Source organism: Nicotiana tomentosiformis, chromosome 1 (genome assembly GCF_000390325.3).
Source record: "Nicotiana tomentosiformis chromosome 1, ASM39032v3, whole genome shotgun sequence".
Taxonomy (NCBI): Eukaryota; Viridiplantae; Streptophyta; class Magnoliopsida; order Solanales; family Solanaceae; genus Nicotiana; species Nicotiana tomentosiformis.
The window spans coordinates 30183220-30205299 of record NC_090812.1 but is presented as its reverse complement, the minus strand read 5'-3'; the positions used below and the strand labels follow the sequence as shown (position 1 = coordinate 30205299).

The following is a 22080-nucleotide window of genomic DNA, read 5'->3' as shown; positions in this document are numbered from 1 at the left end:
AATTTCATGAAAATCAATACCTTTCTTCTACTCGAAGCTTTTTACCACCAATCGAGCTTTGTATCTGACCAGCTTGTCATTTTCATCTTTCTTGAGTTTAATGACCCACTTACATTTGAGTGGTCTTTTACCCTTTAGAAGTTCAACCAACTTGTACGTGCCATTTTTCTGCAAATATTCCATCTCCTTTTGCATGGCTTTCATCCACTGGTTCTTTTCTGGATAGGACATCACCTCTTTAAGACTTTCTGGCTCCCTCTCATCACTGATGAGGACATACTCCGTCGAAGGGTACCTGCATGACTCTACCCTTGGCCTTTCTAATCTCCTCAGAGGTTGAGGTTGTTCTTCTCACTGAGTAGGGTGATCCACTTGCTCGACATCATCACCAGGTTGCTCCCCCTGCTCAATAACTTCACCAGGTTTCTCCCCCTGCTCGTCAACCTCGTCGGTCGTACTTTCTGCACTTGTGGGATTGTTAGAAGTAGAAGGAATAGTAACCAGGTTAGAAATAATACCATTCTTGGCCTTCTCTAGCATATCATCAGCAGTTCCAACTTCACTTTCTCGAAAGACTACATCTCTGCTTCTGATGACCTTCTTCCTTACGGGATCCCACAATCTGTATCTGAATTCTTCATCTCCATATCCGATGAATATGCAAGGAACAGATTTATCATCCAGCTTTATTTTCTGCTCAGTTGGTACATGTGCAAGGCTTTGCAACCGAACACCTTCACATGCGAGTAGGACACCTCCTTGTTGGTCCAAACTCTCTCTGGGATGTCAAACGCCAACGGAACTGATGGACTCCTATTGATCAAGTAACAGGTTGTCTGAACTACTTCACCCCAGAATGACTTAGGCAATTTAGCCATTCTGAGCATGCTTCTCACCTTCTCCACAATGGTGTGGTTCATCTTTTTGGCTACGCCATTGTGTTGTGGGGTTCTAGAAACTGTCTTTTCATGTCTGATCCCATGGTTAGAACAGTACTCTTCAAATTGCCTTGAAGTGTACTCACCTCCATTGTCACTTCGGAGATGCTTTAGCTTTTGGCCTGTCTCCCTTTCCACCATAGCATGAAACTTCTAGAAAACTTGAAACACCTGATCTTTGGTTTTCAAAATATGAACCCATAATTTTCGTGAAGCATCATCAATAAAAGTAACAAAATATTTGTTACCGCCCATCGATTCAATTTCTATTGGACCACAAACAGCAGAATATACCAAATCAAGTATATTCAATTTTCTTTCAGACGATGTCTGAAATGAGACTCTATGCTGCTTACCAAATAAACAGTAGTCATAGGGTTTTACCGTTGTACCTTTGGCATAAGAAATGAGTGATTTCTTGGCAAGAATCTGCAATCCATTCTCGCTCATATGACCCATTCTTTTGTGCCACAAATCTGCAGAAATCTCATCTTGTGCCGCGTTCAATTCACCTTGGCATATTTATGCATTTGTCCTGTACAATGTGCCATGAGCAACTCCCTTTGCAATCACCAATCATCCCTTGGTGAGTCTTCACTTTTGATTTGTAAAATAGTTCTCGTATCCATCTCGGTTTAAAGCAATTCCCGAGATCAAGTTCATCCGCAAATCAGGTTTCATGTCGCACGTCCTTCAGAACCAATGTGCATCCGACATTTGTCTTGATACAAATATCACCAATCCCCGTAATCTTTGAGTAACTTGTGTTACCCATTCTCACAAGGCCGAAATCACCTGCTACATATCTGCAAAAAAAAGATCTTTTACCGGTGTGGCATGGTAAGATGTTGCTGTATCAACCACCCATTCCAACTCTGGACCTGATAAGTGCATGCATTCCTCTTCCTCATTTATACAGAGGACAACATTATCATTGTGTTGCACCATGGAGGCTGTGTTGTCGTCATTCTTCTAGCCACTAGTTTCACTTTTGCCCTTCCTTGAATTTGGGCAATCTCCTTTGAAGTGACCTGGTTGATCACAATTGTAGAAATTTTTAGCTCTTGATTTGGACCGGTTCTTAGACTTCCCACGAGCTCCGGATCTACCATAGTTGTTCAAACTCCTTTTATAACTCATGCCTCTACCTTCTGTGATGAGAGCATGTCCTTGATTTTCAGGCTTCTTTCTCATCTTCTTATTGAGTAAAAGAGTCGATGTGACATCTTTCAACTCAATGGTAGTCTTACCGTGCAGGATGATTGTTGCCAGATTATCGTACGAAGATGGAAACGAGTTCAACAGCAAGATGGCTTTATCTTCTTCCTCGATTTTCATTCCGAGATTGGCGAGCTGTGTGATTAGTCCGTTAAACCCATTTAAATGTGACAAAAAATTCGTACCTTTACCCATGTGTAGGGCGTATAGTTGCTTCTTCAGGTACAATTTATTTGTTAGCGTTTTGGACATGTATAGACTTTCCAACCTTCCCCAAATGCCACATGCGGTATCTTCATCAATGATGTTATTTATCACATTATCTGATAAGTTCAACCTGATTGTACTAGCAGCCCTTTCATCCAAGTCAGCCAAATCCGCAGCTTTCATAGTATCATGCATTTTGGCATCAACATCTAGTACCTTGTGTAATCCTTGTTGGATGAGCAGATCTCTCGTCCTTCTTTGGCATGTTGAGAAACCGCTATCTCCGTTAAATTTTGATATCTCGTACTTTACTCCGGACATTTTTATTTTTCACCGAGTATAGTACTACCGACAGTGAATAGTATTTCTGTGAACAAACAGAAAATGTGCTCTGATACTAGTTGTTGGGAATAAACCCCCACATAAATAATATTTACGGTACTTAAAGCGAAATAATAATGTAGCACCGAGATACGGTAGTTAACAAGAATAAAAGAGTGACAACGACACCAAGATTTTTACGTGAAAATCCCTTTTGAATAAGGGAAAAAATCACGGCCCCGAGACGAGCAACCAATATCACTATAGCAAGGAATTTTACACTTTGTAGGTCCGAGTAAAATACTCCAAAGATCACTACAACACTCAAAAGAAATAACCCTCTTTTGATATTCCCACCTCACTACAATATCGCTCACTCTCTCTTTTTCCTCTACACAATCTATTTCTCACAATGCCTGAGAAATACTCTCTGCAACTATTGTGTTGCTTCTCTTTCTGTGTGTTGAAATGAAGAAGCCGAAGCTCTCCTTTTATAGGAGAAATAGCCTACCTCTTCAACCAATCAGAATGAAGGATTAGTTGAAAATTTGCAATGCAAATTTTTCTTTCTTCCGCCTAACAATTTGACATTTTCCTTCTGCAGCCTACCATTTTTGACAATGCAAAAGAGAAGATGGTTGCCAATCAAAGGAAGAAATTTTTCTTCCTTAATTTATGGGATGGACCCCACAAATCAGTTATTCAGCTTTACAATTTCCCAAGGACGGACCAAGTCACAATCTCCTCGGTGCACGCCCGCACGTCCGTCACCTAGTATATGCGTCACCTCCAAAATAATCACATGATACAAAATTCCAGGGTTTCATACCCTCAGGACCAGATTTAAAACTGTTACTTACCTCGAACAAGCCAAATCCAATGTCGAGCAAGCTAAATAATGCTCCAGAAATCCCATTCTGCGCGTATCAACTTTCGAACGGCTCGAATCTAGTCACAATTAATTTTATTCAGCTCACAAAATTTATAAGAATTAATTCCATATTAAAATATTAATATTTTTCACAAAATTCAAAATTACGCCCCAAAAACGTTTGTGGGGCCCACGTCTTGGAACCCGAAAAAGTTATAAAATATTAACGACCATCCAACCACGAGTTCAACCATACAAATTTTACTAAATTCCAATATCAACTCGACCCTCAAATCTTCAATTGAAGTTTTTGAAGATTTCTACCATTTTCAACCCAATCTTTACCCATTTGAACTCAACACTCTTTCCATAAACCTTATTGATACGTATAAATAATACTTTTATACCCAAGAATCATACTCTTAATCACCCATCATTACTCAAACTCGAAATTGAAGATTAGAGGTTAAAACCTTACCTCTTTGATGAAGAACTTGAGGGATTTCTTGTTGGATTTTAAGGCTTGGACAAGAATTTGATGAACAAGACACTTCATCTACTTCCTCTCTCTAGAACACTCTCACTTCTCTCTAAAATCATCAGATAATTGCCTCAAAATAAGCCCCAAAGCTTATTTATCAAAATGGGGTCGGGTTATGAAAATAAAAAAATTACCCCTCCGAAAACATGTATGTGATCGCACAATGCACCGCCAAATAGGTATGCGGGTCGCACAATGGATCGCAAAACTGATGCCCAGAAGTGGTGTGTGCTGGGCATATCGGCGACCATTTTGCGGGTCGCAAACCTGTTTTGCGGCTCGCATAATTGATTTGCGGTCGCACAGTTTGCCGCATAATCGTATTTTTTCAGCTTTTGGTAATTTGGTCATAACTTCTTGTAGGAATGTCCAAATGACAAACGGTTTGAAGAGTTAGAAACTAGACTCAAAGATCTTTCATTTTATAGGTAATACACCATATAACACTTCATATCATGAGAGTTATACTCATTTGAAATTAGGTCTTGTACGAACTCACTTGAAACTTTAGTCTTATGAAATTTCCAACTTCTACATTCGATGTCGAAACCTATTGAATCAAGTCCGATTGACCTCAAATTTTGCACACAAGTCATAAATGACATAATGAAGCTATTCCAATTTCCAGAATCGGATTCCGACCTCGATATTAAAAAGTCAACCCCTCGGTCAAACTTCCCAAAAATTTAACTTTCGGCATTTCAAGCCTAATTCCACTACGGACCTCCAAATAATTTTTCGGACACGCCCCTAAGTCCAAAATCACCATATAAATATTGGAATCCTCAGAATTAAATTCCGAGGTCGTTTACACATAAGTCAATATCCGATCAACTTTTTCAACTTAAGTTTTAAACCTTGGAACTAAGTGTTCCAATTCATTCCAATACCTAACCGAACCCGAACCAATTACCCTAGTAAGTCACACAACAATTGTAAAGCCCAAATTGAGTAGTAAATAGGGAAAGGGGGCTGTGATACTCAAAACGACCGGTCGGATCGTTACATAGGGTGAACATGATTTCCTTATATAAGAGTAGTTTAGAAACGTGGCTTCAGATTTTGGTGAATAAGTAATAGATAAGGAGGAGTTAGAATGAAGGGACAAAAAGGAAGAAAAGGAAGAACCAAAAATAATTTTCGAACAACGAGCAAGAAATAAATAAATGAAGGATATATAGAGCTGCGATATATAAGAGTCATTTTCCTTCAGAAACTTAAAGAAGACGAAAGTACAAGATAAACGTAGGCCTCATTTATTTGCACTTAGTGGAGATCTGAATCTTAATCATTCAGTTCTCAGACATTAAGTGTATTTGATTTTAAAGTCTGAATCTTAAACATTCAGATCTAATAATTAAGTGTGTTTGTTTTTTTTACTCACAACCACTTAATGAGTGTGAATAGGTCTGTATGATTAAGATCTATAACCAAGACTTGATTTCATTAAGATGCTATCATCCACAATCATTACTAACTGCCGCCACCACCTACCATTATCAACTACCACTACCACCACCCGCAACCATAGTCGCCTCCACTACCATCATCCTCAACCATAACCACACACTCACCCACCTTAACTACCACAATCAACCACCTCATCACCATTAATAAACATAGATGACACCACCCATTATTATAAACTACTATCACCCATCATCACTCATCGCCTTTCTCAACCACAACCACAACCACCACCCACCTTTTATTAACTATCACTACCCACCACCATCCTCAAACATAATTGTTATTGCTACCAATCACCACTAGCTACTACCCAGAACCACTACCATCAATCAACTACCACCAACCACCGCCTCTAGTCGGCACTCACATGCACCTTCGTTAACCATCACCACTACCATATATATATATATATATATATATATATATATATATATATATATATAAAATTTTTATTGATAGAATATTAGATTAATTAATATTTTATTTGAATTTTATATTTATTATTTTTTAAATAAAGATATTAAAAAAATAAACAGTCTCAATCATTTAGTATTCAGATCTTAATATATATCTTGATATTCAGATGTGTATTCGAATTCAGATATCTTAATCTTAATACATATCTTGATATTCAGATATGTATTCAGATTCTGACGTCTTAATTATAAAATAAAAAAAACAAATGAGGCTATTCACCTCAATTTGTTATATTACATCAAAATTAGACAAAGATCAAAAATTTGTCTTCTTTATTTTTGTTGCATTCGTGCCAAACAACAAAGTAAACTGTAAACATTTCAAAGTAAACTGTAAACATTTCATGCAAAGAAAATAAATAGATGTAATTAGTTCCTTTATCTTACCTCTCCTCGTTATGAAATCGGATATTGTGTTGGAGAACGAGAAGGTAAACAATTAAGTGTACATATCCGATTTTATTATTTTTAGTATTTGAATATTAGAAAAAGATCATCTTATAAATATAATGAAATCTTTCACAAGTTCACTAGTTAAGTTTATAATTTAATGTAGGTAGGTAAAAATTCCTATAAAATAGCATGCTTCGGCCTCACTCTCTGTTTCTACAGTAATTTTTTATTGTTTAATAAAAACCAGAAGTGTAATTCAGGAAATTAGTAGTTTCTCTCCCACAACATGCTTCTGCTGTTGATCATTAGTTCAAAGTATTTTTTCCCTTGCCAAACACCCCAAAATTCTCGTAAAAAATGGATCGTTTTTAAAGGGAAAAAAAAGGTAGTTTTGACTTCCCAAAAGTTTGATAAAAAAGTCATAAGCTGGTCTTTAGAACTAGGGGTTTAATTGAAATGGAGTACTAGCATAATACCAAGATTACCCTTTCGAAAAACGTAAAATTCAAGTAGCGTTGCTTGCAGATACAATTTGCACCAATTTGTCTCTTCACAAGGGGAAAGAAAAAGCTCCCAACTCATCCGCCGATCTCGATGGCCGCCTCATCGTCCTCATCGGCGTCGGACTCTTCGTCGTCTTCTGGTCACCGGGATCGTAAGCGTCATCGGCGCCACCGAAAAGACAAAGATAAGGACGCTCTCAAGGTTCTCAAGAAGAGCCGCTCTCACACCAAACGTCGTCGTAGCCGTCATTCATCCTCCGACAGCTATTCTTCTTCCTCTTCCTCTGAAGACTACAGGTTTATTTACATAGATTAATTTGCTTTGATGGAGAGTTGTTTAGGGATTTGACGATCTAGTTTTATGAACTTAGGGTTAATTAGTTGTGTAAATTAATCCTAAGTGTTAATTCTAGTAAACAATTAGTTGTTGTCAAATGATTGTTCGAATTGTTTGCTTTGTATTTGTTTATTCTATGTCGAAATCAGTGTTTTAGGCCTAAGAAGTATTGGAAACTGCAGTATTCGTCACTTAAGATGTTTGTCACCTTATCATTATCATTATAAATAGAAGGCGAGGTGTTTTCCTAGCGCCTTAGCTATATCTTTTAAGTCACTGTTAATTGCTGAAAGTTTAACCAAAGCTGGGGAGGTCAGCCTTCGCTAGGACGAAGGCATCCTCTTAAGAAGATAAGAGAAAGAGAAGTAATAGAAGTTTTAATATGGTAAAACAGTGTTCTATATGGGTAACTTAATGTTAGAAAAATATCTTGAGTTTTTCCTATTTAGTTGCTTGGTGATGAAGACATTGCTCTCAATAGATCCTACAGTTGGATCTTTGCCGAACTGGGGCAGAACGAGCAAATAAATATTGCTTTGTCACAGTTTCGACATGAGATATTGGGGTTCACACCAGCTTGTGGGAACTTAGACCGGAAACTAGGGGTCAGAAAGAAAAAGGAAATGGAAGCTTTAATAGTTCTCTCTTTCCAGAACAAAGGAATTCTTTCGTATCCAAATTCTTAAAGGTCCTATTTTATTTTGGAATATCTCAAATCCAAGCATGGGGCTTTCAAGATGAGCATGATTGTTGCATGCCTCTGCGTTGTTGCTTCTTATAAAACTGTTGCATGCCTCTGCCTGTTCCACAATGTGTGTAGATTCCAGCCTGCTGTTACTGGGAGGTCTCAAGTGTTTCTAAATTAGATTGCTTCTTTTTTCCATTGTAACCATCTAGTTACAACTCTTTTGCTTATAGTTCTTCAGACAGTGAACGTGAAGCAGTCAACAGTTCAAAAAGACACAGACAGAAAGATAGAGCCACTAAGGTGGTTGCTTGAGAAGATTTGGTTATTATTTTTTCAATTACATATTTTGCTTGAACATTGACATATTACCAGCTTGTTTCCTTTTCAGAAGAAGGATAAAGAGAGAGGGAAAAGTCACAGGCAAAAACGTCATAAGCTTAAAACTAAAGAGGTAGATTTTTGTTCGCATGACCATGCAGTCAGACTTCTTCTGCTTTTTATGTTTTAATGTTGTACACTATTAGAAGGGGAGCCTTGGCATAACCGGTAAAGTTGCTGCCATGTGACCAGGAGGTCATGGGTTCGAGCCGTGGAGACAACCTCTTGCATAAATGCAGGGTAAGGCTGCGTACAATAGACCCTTGTGGTCCGGCCCTTCTCCGGACCTCGCGCATAGCGAGAGCTTAGTGCACCGAGCTGGCCTTTTTAATGTTGTACGCTATTGCTCCGAGCATACAAACTTTAAGCACACTGTTACATAGTCCATATAAACTTTTTAGATTTCAGCTGTTGGCAGTTACTGTGCTTATTAATGTATGAGATGCTGATAGTACTTTTCTGCCTGTTTATTTTTATGGCTCTTCGAATTTGGAGCTGTGGTCTGTGACATGGTGGCTGGGTGCTTGATGGTTTGCCTGGTTTTGTTACTTGTTTGTGGGTTATGATGGCAATGGGAGCCATATGCAGAAGCAGCAGGAGGAAAGTAGTGGTCCTGTGCAGCTTTCTAAGGTTTTATTTTCTCATACTTAATTTTAGTTTCTCTTTTAGAGTTGTTCTCCTTTCTTTCTTTTTTTCATATACATAATCTACCATATCCAGTTTTTGGGGCGTGATAAGGATGATGGCGTCCGTCGGAGTGCTGTCTCTGGCAAAAAGGTCCGTTCATCTTTCTTGGATTGTCAGGAAACTATGCTACTAGTGTTTGCTGCCTTTAGCTTGCCTACTAATCGCCTTGAAACATGGGTGGGGTTAAAGCTATGGAATTTTAGTGATTATATGTTCTTATTTGTAGATTCTCTTGAAGCTAGACAAGACAAAGGAGGACAAGGAAGCAGAGAGTAAACGAAATGAATTACTCAAATTCCTGAATGCAAGTTATGATTGATTATTTGAAGTCTAAAAGTTAGCCTAAGTTTCCCACTGGTTCAGGCAAATGTTTGTAGCAACATATCTTCAAGTATCAGTGTTCTCATTGTATTCAGAACTTGCATCATTTTGCCTATTGTGAGTATGTTGATCTTATCCAGCCTTCAGGTGAAGCTCAATACCATGCTGCTCATTTCTGCGGTTGCCAGTGTGGGAAGTTTGTATAAGTTTTGAAATTTTTGTTAGTTTCACCATTATGTATTCTGTCAAATGCCGTTGTGCTTTTAGTTTTTGTATGGTTAAATTAGACATTGTAATATTAAATGATCGAAAAGTGTTTTGGCTGATCATTGTTGATCTTCTGTGAGGGAACCAACTTTTATTTCAGCTCAATTAATTTAATAGCTGAACAAGTCTCAGCATAGGAGACACGACTATAGGCTTAAAAAGCATGATTCGAATTGTACAAATTCTCCCTTTAATGTTTTACCAAATGTAATTAAGTGATCAATCTTAAAGTACTGCTGTTAAATCTGCCTGTTTTTTAGGTTGAGCCGTTCAGGCAGAGTGGAGCTCTTTTGACTCTTCATAGTGAGAAAGGCACTTTCACGGGGACCTTTAATTGAATTTCCTCTTCGCCTGCTTGCTTGATTTCAGAATTTTTCCTAACGTCATTTATGTGCAAGGATAGTAGGCATTTCGGACATCTGGTTAACGCATTGCATCTATAAAAGAACTGATAGCCAGCTAGAGTTCGTCACTCTCTCTTCTGATTGTTGATTAAGTGCTAGTGATGTAAGCAGTCTACCCTTATGTGGTTTCCTATTTCAAAGAGGATCAAAACAAATTTCTGTTGCTTTCAATTTTCAAATTTTGATAGATATCATTTGCCATTTGTCCAGTTGTAGAAGGCCTCTAATTTTTCTCTGTAGTTGCCAAAAACTAGTAATCTCCATGTATTGCTGATAAGCATGCTAAGGAGGTGCTATTTTCTTTTTTCTTTTTTTCCCCGAAAAGGAGGTGTTAATTTATTAGCTTCACTATATTAATGCTAGGCAACTACCCCTTTTCTTCAATGATTTGTCTAATAGCTTTCACTTCTGAAGCATCCTCCATGGGTCACCTTGTTGCGAAACACAAGGAGGTAGCACCATTGGATCAGTTTCAGATAATCTTTTTATACCCCATTACAAGACATTTTCTTAAACCAAGCAGCATACCACTTGTTTAGCCCAATTACAATTACTAGTACCAGCTCCCAGGTAATACAAAATGATTGGAGATTGGTTATTAACAGCTCGAAAACCATATCAGTATCATCTTTTATTATAACCGTTACAGTCGATTAATCGTATTTTGTGTTTAGGGCACTAAACTTTAACTGGTAAATCAGAATACGTAACGAGTACTTTTCTTTTCTAAACTAACCGAAGTTTCATACTTGTATAACTCCCGACACAAATAAAGTGACTTCCTTAATCAAATTGCGAAGTAGAATCAGATATGAAATAATGTAGAAATTCTTAAGTTGACACATCTCGACAAGAGGGGTCATAAAGTCAGTGCACAAGAATAGATACATATATTAGATTTTAAAATGGACAAGTTGAACTCTAATTACCAAACTTTAATAATATCTTTTTGTTTTTCCCTTACTGCACCTTCCATGAAATGCTGTACTGCCAAGTTAGAGAATAAAAGGTAGAGACCGATATAAACTATAAGTATATGACATAATTAGATTATTACCCTATCAATATCATACGCCCGCCTCTTTCAATGAGGCGGAGAACCAAGTATATAAACTGTATGGGTCAAAATCTATCTTTAGAATACTTAAGTCAAAGCCGCAGCGGCACCTCACGAACTTTTTACTGGGGCAGTACTATAATAGGTATTTGCGAGTGTTTGGATGCACATGTTTTGTTCATATTCGTATTGGTGGAACGTTCCCAGCTATCGCTTGTCGAAGTAATCTAAGAAACAGTGAAGGCCGTGGTCGAAGAGTCAGCAAGGGATGAAGCCGAGGAAGTCATCATGGATCAAGGCCGAGGTCGAGTACCCTTGAAAGAGTTATAACGGCTAGTTTCAAGATAAGACATAAAAGAGAATATTCTAGTAGATATTCTCTGCACTTGTTTAGGAACATGTTCTCTATAAATAGAAAGAGACACAATGATAGGGGACATGTGATATTCATTTGTAAAATACTCTTTAACTTTAAAAGAGAGAATCAGATCTCGTTGCAAGGATACAAACACAATCTTTTCACTAAGATTCTTATCTACACTTTTTCACTAGATCCGAGAATAACTCAGATATTCAAAGGCTTATCCATCACTCATCATTGTCAGGAAGAACATTCACTGATTTCATCCTTTCTTGGATGACTCATTCGGTCTATTTAGATAAATGTCATTTATTGCTATTCATCACTATTTAATGCTACATTACTTCCTTTGACTTCTTAAATATTGATTGTGTGCCACCGTTGCTATTGAAGTATATCTACGTATTATTTATTGCACTTCTTAAAATTTCATCTTTAGAATATTATCGTTAACTAAGATTAACCCTTATTTATATAAATTTAATTAGTTGAACCAAGTTCTATATTTTCTAGTCAAACATAAACTATTTTAATTTCATCGATTACTTGCAATCTTCTTCCCTTTCTGCCCATGCACAAAAACACTTCTAGTCTGACTAACAAATGTGACTTATCCCTTAGCTCCATTAACGCCCCTAGTTTTGACATTTTCACTTGTATATTCATAATTAAAATGCATATAATTTCTAGGATCAGATGTTAAAAGTTTTCATCCTTGGGGAATGCGGTATAGGTGATGCATTATTTGTATATACCTCATTTGTTAAGCTCGACAGTGTAGCTAATATAAGGTTAAAGCAACCTTCTGAATCATTGGAAGAATGAAGATCATCACATGACAAATGACAAATGACAAACTTTAAGGACATTGTGTTACGTGCATATTCCTTCTTATCTTGTTTTAACCTGTTAAGTGTAATCTGACATTTCAAACTTGTTCTTCTGTGCATATATACTACGAGTACTATTTAATTTGTCGTCCCACTCCTCCTCCGATCCTAATATTCATCTAGTTATCTGTCTATGGAGTTTTGCTTCTCTCTTGTAGTCGTAATGCTTGGCTTGTCATTTCTTCCTAACCCTCACCCAAACAAAATACATGTGAAATGAATTCGTACAGTCCACCACACATAAAATACCAAATTCCCCTGCGCAACGCTCATCAACCTAAATATTGGCTGTACTTGAAATGACGAAAGGTGCTCATTATCTTCAGCAATATAAACAACAAAAGAGAAAAACTTACTAAAATTAGAAGAGAAAAACTTGGAACTTGTCTGTTTGTGTATATAGGCAAACGTAAGCTGTCTCCTGTTAAAACTCCACCTAGACAAAAACAAACTGCCACCAAGGATCGTGCTACAGTTTGCTTTTCTTGAACCAAATGTATAATCTAGCTCCTCTCTTTGTACTTTGCATAGACAAAGAGACAAACTACCAGCAAGATTCGTGCCACAATTTTCATGCAAGGTTTTAATAGTAAAAACAATTTTCGTTCGAGGCTTTAATATCACACTACCTGAACTGTGCGAACAAAACAATTTAGTGATGATATCATTACATGACAGGAACTAATTACCTTGAAACGTGTATATTCGCAGTTTACCAGGTTAAGAAAATGAATTTACTAAAAAAAACAAGAATTAGCGACGGACAAATCTGTAGCTAAACAGAAAAATTCTCCTCTAATCATGTTTAGCGACATATTATATATCAATAAATTATATTAGCTACGAGCGATTTAGCGACGAAATTCGTAGTTAATTCCAAATTTTTTGTAGTGTTTTAATTACCTAGAATAATTCTTCTCATTACGGCAAACAATTTGTAGAGACGAGTGTAGGATTAATGTAAATCAATATATTAATTCTTGTAACCCAAACAAGTGCATGTTGACTAGTAGATCCAATATAGAAAAAGAAAAAAAAAAGGATTTATTTTGACCGACATCCGCCCCAGACAATTTTGGGAAACAATAATTGTCCTGGAACTCCTCCCTTTCCAATAGATTTGATAAACTCTTCTCTATATAATAAACTCTCATTTCCATAATTCTCCTCATACAAACACACTCACTCTTCCTTCATCAAATCTCCAAGCAACAAAATCTTGCAGAATATTCTTGGAAATCAATATGAACTTCACTACTCTCTTCCTTGCTTTATGCCTCTTCCTCCAAGGAGTTCTTGGTAATTAACCTCAAAAATAAATAGAAACCCTGCTTTCTTTTACATTCTTAATAATCACTTCAGGGTTTTAAGTTATATAACCTCTTTTAATATTGCCTTTTGTTGATTTTTCAGGTGATTTGATATGCGAGGAATTACCAGAGGAAATGTGTACGTTCTCAATAGCAAGCAGTGGAAAGAGGTGTTTGCTGGAGAGTCACGTTTCTAGCGAAGGAAATCTGGAAATGGAATGCCAAACTTCAGAAGTGTTTGCAACTAATAAAATGCAGGAATATATAGAGACAGATGAATGCATTGGTGCATGTGGTGTTGACAGGCAATCTCTTGGCCTGTCTTCAGACTCCCTTCTTGATTCTAAATTCATTGCCAAACTTTGCTCAGCACAGTGTTACAACAATTGTCCCAATATTGTTGATCTTTACTCCAATTTGGCTTCTGCTGAAGGTGATCCCTACCTTCCCCCAATCTCCACACAAATCCCCCTCAAAAGTAGTACCCCTTGTGTTCATTTTTCGTGTTTGTTAGTTCAATGGACATTTTTAGTAGTTAAACTTATATATACAGATAAAAAATGTATTAGAATTTTTACACTATCATGTCGATAATTAGAGGTAACTGTCCATAATTATTGGAACCAACCACGTGGAAAAATAAAGTTGACAACTTGCTACAACACCGATAATGTAAAAATTATTTACAATTTGCTTTCTCCTTTTCTTCTAATTTAATAAAACTATGTTTTATCTCTTTCTTGTATTGATACTTTATAAGATACATTAATCTAGCCAAAAGTCTTAGCTTTTCTTATCCTAAAAACTGAAATACTTGCAGGAATATCTTTGCATGGACTATGTTTGTCGCAGAAAACTCGTGCACACCATGGAACGTCTCAACTTCTGAGCTCTGGTGCTGCTGCTAAGGCTCCAGTTTATGCTGCTGGTCCAGTTTCTGCTGCAGCTCCTCCTCCTTCTGAATATTGATTTTGATTGTGCTCCGGCACCCATGTAATAAATGTGTAAGACAGTCCCACTGCCATTGCCAATATCTATCACAATTATCTCTTGGTGATTTGATAGATAAAGTTCTTGTATTATTAAAAGTTATACTCGTGTAAAATGGGATGATACTATATGATGTTTAATTTTAATTTTGTGCACCGATAGGTTATAATATAAATATGTTATTAGATCAAGGTGATTTGCAACAGTAGGTACGTAACTTTCATATATAGTAACTTATCTTATTTTCAAGATCACAAATCTCACATTTTAAGAAAGTTTACATGTAGATATTCTTTGGGTGATTTTTTGATGAACTAGACAGTAAGGTATAAGAAACTTGTTATAACATGTTAAAATATAATAATAGTGTATAGATTATTTGTAGTGTCATACTCATATAAGTTAAATCCTATATGCAATTCTTTGAGTTTATACAACAAAGAAGCAAATAATATAGACCAAGCTAATACTCCAATATAAGATCGTATTTAACAAGTTCATTTACAATATGAATTAGAAACAAATTAACCCGTTTCTAACTTGAAAATATGAGTGAGCTTGGATTAGAAAAGGGATGAATATGACTTAAAGGACAGATATAGGAAACAAATGTCGTGTACTTCATGTCTATTTCTAGCGGTTTTTATTGAGGATCTAATGCCACCTATCTTGAAACTTACTACTGTTGGGTTTTTTGAGTAAGGGCATGAATGAAAAATCGAGGGGAAAAAATGGAGGAAAATAATATATTATTCTTTTTATAAATGGAACTTTATGAAAAAGAATCACTTCCTTTCCAACGAGGGAAATAAAAATTTAATCCTTGTTTGTTTTATATCCTAACTCAACTAATCAGGAAAAAAAAAGTAACAAAGTTGACACTTATGAGTCAATGGAATTGTATACGTGAAGAAAAAAAGACCATCAAGATTCGATTTCTTTAGAGAGGTGGGCCAAAATTTCAATTAAATGGGCCTTGTGGGCCGACGATTAACATGATGAGCCCTGCTATGGATAATGTTGGGTCAGAGGAAGTATTTCATCGGATTGATCAAATTGAACATTAAGATTAAATTCCAAAAACAAAGACAAAATTATGTCAGTAATGTATGTATTTTATCATGCGTGTTAATCATGTACAATTACCGATAATTTCATATTTTAAAACTAAATTGAACTTTATAGGCCAAATTTACATGATTAATGAGAAAAATAATGTCGTGAAAGATGATATTGTTCGGGACATGTCACGTATTAGTGAATCTTCTAGTTATTGAAATCCCTCTATTTCACTTTATTTGATTTTTTTATTAATTCGTTTCAAAAACAATATTTTTATATTTTAAATAGTTGAACTTTTTAAATTTTTTATTATATTCTTAATGAGAAATTTTTCACATAATAAATATGGTTTATTTAAAATTACAACATCAAAAGTTAGTCACATAATAATTATGGTATATTTAAAATTACAATATCAAAATCTTTCTTTTATCTTAAGTATCTTGCTAAACAAAACCACGCCATGTAAATTAAAATGTGGAGTACACAATTTTGTGTAATAAAATACATTTGCGCAACCCGTTTTCAATTCACCTTTGCCGCCACTAGCTACTACAAAATAGTCAAACTTCTAATGATAAGGATAGGTGTGATGTGCCTTTCGAGGTCTGATCTTTTCGGTACAGATATTTATTTACCCGAAAAATGGATAGAGTTGAATTTATACGTAGTTCTAAGAATATGTGAAATAACTTGGTACAAAATAAAAAAATAAGTAGAAATATATCGAATATTGACTGTAAAAAATGAATGAAATACAAACTCAAATTGAGTAGAGAATGATTTATAAATGAACAAGATGAACCAATGTAAAAAGCCCCAAAAAGATAATATTTACTATATGCGTGTAAATCTCAATAATCTCTGAAATGTGAGAGTTTATTGATGTCTGCATGTTCAATGTCCACTCTATAGAAATGATAGTCACTCTTAATATAGTAGAGGAATCCTACTTTGAATATTATTAAAAATACATAGTGGGGATCCCATGATAGATTAGTTAAATAGTTTTTTCTTAATTCCCGCTGAGATTCTTTCCCCCAGTGCGGCTATAACGGCCTTTTGTCCCTTAGCTCGATCTTGACCGTTCTTGGTATTGATCGGTCTCTAGATCTCGAACTTGATAATACCACTTCACATAATAGTTCGATATTAACTCGAGCCTGATATTCGATATTGACTCGAGCTCGGTATTGACTCGAGCTCGATATTGACTCGGGCTTGATAATGACTCGAGCTTGGTATTGGCTCGAGCTCAATACTGACTGGATCTCGGTATTGATCGGTCTGGGTCTTGAGCTCGATAACCCGGCTTCACATCATATCTTGATATCATAATGACGACCCTCAGTCCATTATGTTCCAATCTTGAGTGATTATACGAAGGGCAAACTCGATTTTGACCGTATACAAATAGTCCCCACGTTTCTCGGAAAGAATGTGGCGAGAAACGATATGATTTTTCAACTTTTGACTAGGTACATACTGACATCTGCATCGAGCCCGATTATGACGTATGTGACAAATGTCCCGTCGGTCCAGTTATCAAGGCATTAAATACGCATCAGACGATGGTCGGCCACTGCCGATTTTGAACCGTCATTGAAAAATCTATAAATAGCCCCCCTTCTTCATTATTTTAAACCTTTTACCTTCAACTCTTCTCATTCCAACCTTCACAGTTCTTCGCCTTCTCCAAAGTTCTCTATTTCCAGCTTTAAAAATTTCTTTGCTTGTTCTTTGCCAAACACCAAAATATTTCAATTTCTCATCTTCTTTGTTCTTGAAAATTTAAATGGCTAAGATATCTAAAACTGTTCCTCAGAAAGAGGCTGCTTCCTCAACTCGGCCGGTCGGTGAGAAACCGGTGGTGGAGCCACGCCTCGAAGAACTCGTTCCTGGGGGATGTGTTATCCATTCTGACTTTAAGGTAGAGAAACTTTCATCGGCTACGGGTCAATGTGAGTCGGTATCGAGATACATATGCTCGATACCCCAAAGCCTTATTGATTTGGTGAAGAAAGATTGTGATTGGGAGAACAAAGAGGTCGTGATACCGGCACCGGAGGAAGCGATCACTACCCATGTGGAAGGGTACTTAAGTGTTTATACTTATCCTTTCATGCTGGGTCCCCTCGATTCTATCATCATCGACTTCTACAAAAAGTACCAAGTGACCCTCGGCCAAATACATCCTTCTTTCTGGAGGATTGTAATACAGCTCCGTTTCTTTGTGAGCAAAATCGACGGGCTTCCTTTTACCATCGACCACCTCGTAAGATTATACAGCCCTCGTCTTTACCGAGGTGGGCTGATAAAGCTTCAACGCTTGGCCACCAAGGCGTTCACCTCGAGCATAGATGAAGACAAAGATCGGGGTTGGATGGGTCGGTTTGTTCGATTGAAGACCTCAGACTTAATCCCGGCTGAGAGTATGCCATTTTTCGAGAAATGGAATATGAATTGTAAGTGTGATTCCATTTTTAGCTTTTGTTATTTTTACTTCTTCACCTTTTCTTATCAGTGCCTTTCTTGATACAGTCGTTGCTCGGATGCCGGGCGCGGTTCTCCATCTCGAGAACTGGGTCAGGAGCCTGGTTTCTGCGTCAACATATGCCGAGCGCGCATGGCGCGATTTGTCGAAGAGCCGGTGGGAGGATCATACCCATGGTAAACCTTTCTCTTAGCTCACCGATCTGTTCAAGTATTTTTTCGGGCATAAGTTTTACTTACTTTCCTTTCTTTGTAGGTCTTGGAAAAGATGCGGTTATGAGACCCCCATCAGGTGATGAAGAAATTCTACCGCCTATCTCAAAACCGGAGAAGGTGGTTAAGAGAAAAAGGGCCTCGGACTTCGAGGGTCAAAAACCAAAAAGAGAGTGGCTCGTAAACCCAAGGTGAACGTAATCCCTTTGACTATGGAGTCGGTCCTAAGTCAAAGGGACATAGAAGAAGAAGAAGAAGAAGAAGAAGAAGAAGAAGAAGAAGAAGAAGAAGAAGAAAGTGATTTCGGGTTGTTGGCTCGTGCCCGGGCTAGCACCGATACTCAGAATCCTTCGGTATCGATGGGAGTTGATACTGCTCCGACCAGGCTTGATGAGGTCGAGGAGGGGACTTCGACCCATGTTCCCGAGCCGAGGGAGACCGAGAATGTTTTACCTCGGGGTAAAGACACTGTCGAAGAGGCAGTGAATGTCGGTGCACAAAATGCGCTTGGGGCTCCCGAAGACAGAGGTGGTGCCCCAAAAGACCTACTCGGGGTGATAGAGATCGGGGATTCCCCTTTTTTCCCTTCATTTTCCCAATCGATGATACGTGACACTTAAGCTATAGAGACTTGTCACAGGGAAGGGGGCCACGGAGGGGAGGATCCTTTCCGTGGTTATTTTATCGGGGTAGAAGATGTTAGCGGTCCGAGTGACTTGGAGGATTCGAAGAAGAGCTCGAGCGAGGTGGGAGCATCTTGCCTATTTAACGAAGCCCAACAGGCCCTGAATCGGGTTAGTTCATACTTTCTTTGCCAATTTTCATACTTGTATTTTCCTTTCCTTGTATAATCCCTTCTTATTTTTGTAGGCTTCTGTGCTTCATCACGAGGCATTTTCCCAATCCCAAGGAGAGCTGAGCCGGTATGAGGCCGAAGTTCGAAAGCTTACTGAGGAGAGGGATGCCTTAAAGCTTTTCAGTGAGCAGATAGAAGGAGAAGTAAAAAGGACTTCGGGACGAGCTGGAAGCATCTCGGAAAGAACAAGCTGAGTTGGCCGAGAAGGTACAAAGAATCTTTGAATTTAATGATATTGACTCAGGTTGATGGCTAATAGTTCGGTCCCGCAGGTCGAGCAAAAGTTTGATGTGATTAGGCAGCTTTGTGTTGAAGTGGAAGTAGTGAAATCGGAGGCTGAGGAGTGGAAGAAGAACATGGATCGCCTCGCCTCAGAAAAGGAAACTGCCCGAACTCAACTGGCTTCGGCCGAAGGCCAACTTCAAACCTTAAAAGTGAAAGCCTTGGTACAAGCCAAGAAAATCGAGGAGTTCCAGTCTCAGTTGAGCTCAGCAAATTATGATAGAGAGAGATTGGCCACAGAACTTGCAGCGGCCAAAACAGAGGTCAAGAAAATGATGGCCAATGCTAATGCAATGGTGGTTGTTTATCGATTTGATGCCAAAGCTGCTCAAGTTCGAGCAAAGGAGGTTACTGAGGCTGCTCAGGCTCGGGAAATCTAGGTTGCCGAGCATGCTAAATGCCAGTCTCGATAGGAGAATCTCGAAGAGATTCATGCTCGTGGCTTCGATCTAACAGCTGAGATCGAAAAGGCTAAGGAGCTTGAAGCCGAAGCTAGGATATTGGCCTTTCCCGATGATGATGATATCGGGAGCACGAGCAAATCTGAAAGTGAAGAGGGCCTCGAGGGCGAAGATGCTGCTCCCGGAGAGGACTAAAAATTTTTTAATATTTTTTATGTTTCTTATAAGACCATTTTGGTCTTTTGTAAAGAAATTTGATCAGGCTATCTTTCCTTTGTAAATGATTTTGACATGAATATAAAAACTTTCTTCCTTTCATATCTTCTGAATCTTTCACCTTTTGTTAACTTGTACAAAGGTCAAAAGTGCCTTAGCATTGAATAATTATTCGAAGGTCCAAGATTGAGATAGTTAGGACCGATAGGAAGTACTGCACTCGACCGTTTCTTATAGGTAGTCCCCGAGTGAATCTTCGAACTCAAACTGAGGTGGCCCTTAGGCTTGATAGATAGATGTCAAATGAAATGATTTGCTCAAACTTGAAGCAGAGTAGCCTTTTTAAGCTTGACACGTAGTCCCCGGTTTGGGGTAATAGTACGAACTTGAATCAATGTGTCCCTTGGGATTTGTGGTTGAGTGAGAATGATTTGATTTCTTGGACTCGAGATGAAAAAAAGACCTTAGACTTAATGGTCGAGTGAGTGTTTGCTTGAACTCAAAACGAAAATAGCCCTTAGGCTTTATGGTCGAGTGAGTCCTTGCTCGAACTCGGACTAGTGTAGTCCTTAGGCTTTATGGTCGAGTGAGTATTTTCTTGAACTCGAAGAAAGAGTAACCCTTAGGCTTAAGGTTGAGTGAGTATTTGCTCGAACTCGAAGAAAGAGTAGCCCTTAGGCTTAATGGTCGAGTGAATGTTTGCTCGAACTCGAAGAAAAAGTAGCCCTTAGGCTTAATGGTCGAGTGAGTGTTTACTCGAACTTGAAGAAAGGGTAGCCCTTAGGCTTAATGGTCGAGTGAGTATTTGCTCGAACTCGAAGAAAGAGTAGCCCTTAGGCTCGATGGTCGAGTAAGTGTTTGCTCGAACTCGAATTAAGAATAGCCCTTAGGCTTAATGGTAGAGTGAGTGTTTCCTCGAACTCGAATTAAGAATAGCCCTTAGGCTTAATGGTCGAGTGAGTGTTTGCTCGAACTCGAAGAAAGGGTAGCCCTTAGGCTTAATGGTCGAGTGAGTGTTTGCTCGAACTCAAAGAAAGAGTAGCCCTTAGGCTTTATGGTCGAGTGAGTATTTTCTCGAACTCGAAGAAAGAGTAGCCCTTAGGCTTAATGGTTGAGTGAGTGTTTACTCGAACTCGAAGAAAGAGTAGCCCTTAGGTTAATGGTCGAGTGAGTGTTTGCTCGAACTAGAAGAAAGAGTAGCATTTAGGCTTAATGGTCGAGTGAGTGTTTGCTCGAACTCGAAGAAAGGGTATCCCTTAGGCTTAATAGTCGAGTGAGTATTTTCTCGAACTCGAAGAAAGAGTAGCCCTTAAGCTTGATGGTCGAGTGAGTGTTTGATCGAATTAAGAATAGCCCTTAGGCTTAATGGTCGAGTGAGTGTTTGCTCGAACTCGAATTAAGAATTGCCCTTAGGCTTAATGGTCGAGTAAGTGTTTGCTCGAACTCGAACTAAGAATAGCACTTAGGCTTAATGGTCGAGTGAGTATTTGCTCGAACTCGAAGAAAGGCTAGCCCTTAGGCTTAATGGTCGAGTGAGTGTTTGCTCGAACTCGAAGTAGCCCTTAGGCTTAACGGTCGAGTGAGTGTTTTCTCGAACTCGAATTAAGAATAGCCCTTAGGCTTGATGGTCGAGTGAGTGTTTGCTCGAACTCGAATTAAGAATAGCTCTTAGGCTTAATGGTCGAGTGAGTGTTTGCTCGAACTCGAAGAAAGGGTAGCCCTTAGGCTTAATGGTCGAGTGAGTGTTTGTTCGAACTCGAAGTAGCCCTTAGACTTAATGGTCGAGTGAGTGTTTGCTCGAACTAGAATTAAGAATAGCCCTTAGGCTTGATGGTCGAGTGAGTGTTTGGTCAAACTCGAATTAAGAATAGCCCTTATGCTTAATGGTTGAGTGAGTATTTGCTCGAACTCGAAGAAAGGGTAGCCCTT

At 38.1% G+C, this 22080-nt stretch overlaps 3 protein-coding genes across 4 annotated transcripts; all 3 read left to right on the top strand.

Annotated features, from left to right (window-relative positions):
• Nucleotides 1–6956: 6956 nt before the first annotated feature.
• On the top strand, nucleotides 6957–9678 carry LOC104119316 (uncharacterized). Of its 2 annotated transcripts, none has more exons than XM_009630783.4 (6): nucleotides 6957–7235; nucleotides 8194–8263; nucleotides 8355–8414; nucleotides 8930–8971; nucleotides 9062–9118; nucleotides 9255–9678. In XM_009630783.4, the coding sequence occupies exons 1-6, from the start codon at nucleotides 7030–7032 to the stop codon at nucleotides 9345–9347; spliced, it is 528 nt and encodes a 175-aa protein (XP_009629078.1). In that variant the 5' UTR covers nucleotides 6957–7029; the 3' UTR covers nucleotides 9348–9678. The 2 variants fall into 2 exon arrangements, with proteins under 2 accessions (XP_009629078.1, XP_009629077.1); XM_009630782.4 differs by having other exon boundaries at nucleotides 8352–8414.
• Nucleotides 9679–13471: 3793 nt separating this feature from the next.
• On the top strand, nucleotides 13472–14774 carry LOC104119315 (uncharacterized). The gene is made up of 3 exons (XM_009630781.4): nucleotides 13472–13627; nucleotides 13742–14071; nucleotides 14459–14774. The coding sequence occupies exons 1-3, from the start codon at nucleotides 13573–13575 to the stop codon at nucleotides 14605–14607; spliced, it is 534 nt and encodes a 177-aa protein (XP_009629076.1). The 5' UTR covers nucleotides 13472–13572; the 3' UTR covers nucleotides 14608–14774.
• A 3834-nt stretch (nucleotides 14775–18608) lies between these two features.
• LOC138905141 (uncharacterized) lies at nucleotides 18609–19914 on the top strand. The gene is made up of 3 exons (XM_070193650.1): nucleotides 18609–18950; nucleotides 19267–19395; nucleotides 19525–19914. Exons 1-3 carry the CDS (start codon nucleotides 18609–18611, stop codon nucleotides 19912–19914), a joined length of 861 nt encoding a protein of 286 aa, XP_070049751.1.
• Nucleotides 19915–22080: the final 2166 nt, after the last annotated feature.

Bases quoted from the DNA above. Each gene is read 5' to 3' on its own strand.
- LOC104119316 (XM_009630782.4), top strand. From the start codon at position 7,030: ATGGCCGCCTCATCGTCCTCATCGGCGTCGGACTCTTCGTCGTCTTCT. The intron at 8,972-9,061 runs GTTTTATTTTCT...TACCATATCCAG, and splicing joins GTCCTGTGCAGCTTTCTAAG to TTTTTGGGGCGTGATAAGGA. The intron at 9,119-9,254 runs GTCCGTTCATCT...TCTTATTTGTAG, and splicing joins GTGCTGTCTCTGGCAAAAAG to ATTCTCTTGAAGCTAGACAA.
- LOC104119315 (XM_009630781.4), top strand. From the start codon at position 13,573: ATGAACTTCACTACTCTCTTCCTTGCTTTATGCCTCTTCCTCCAAGGA. The intron at 13,628-13,741 runs GTAATTAACCTC...TTGATTTTTCAG, and splicing joins CTTCCTCCAAGGAGTTCTTG to GTGATTTGATATGCGAGGAA. The intron at 14,072-14,458 runs GTGATCCCTACC...AAATACTTGCAG, and splicing joins CAATTTGGCTTCTGCTGAAG to GAATATCTTTGCATGGACTA.
- LOC138905141 (XM_070193650.1), top strand. From the start codon at position 18,609: ATGGAGTCGGTCCTAAGTCAAAGGGACATAGAAGAAGAAGAAGAAGAA. The intron at 18,951-19,266 runs GTGATAGAGATC...TTATTTTTGTAG, and splicing joins CCCCAAAAGACCTACTCGGG to GCTTCTGTGCTTCATCACGA. The intron at 19,396-19,524 runs GTAAAAAGGACT...TCGGTCCCGCAG, and splicing joins GTGAGCAGATAGAAGGAGAA to GTCGAGCAAAAGTTTGATGT.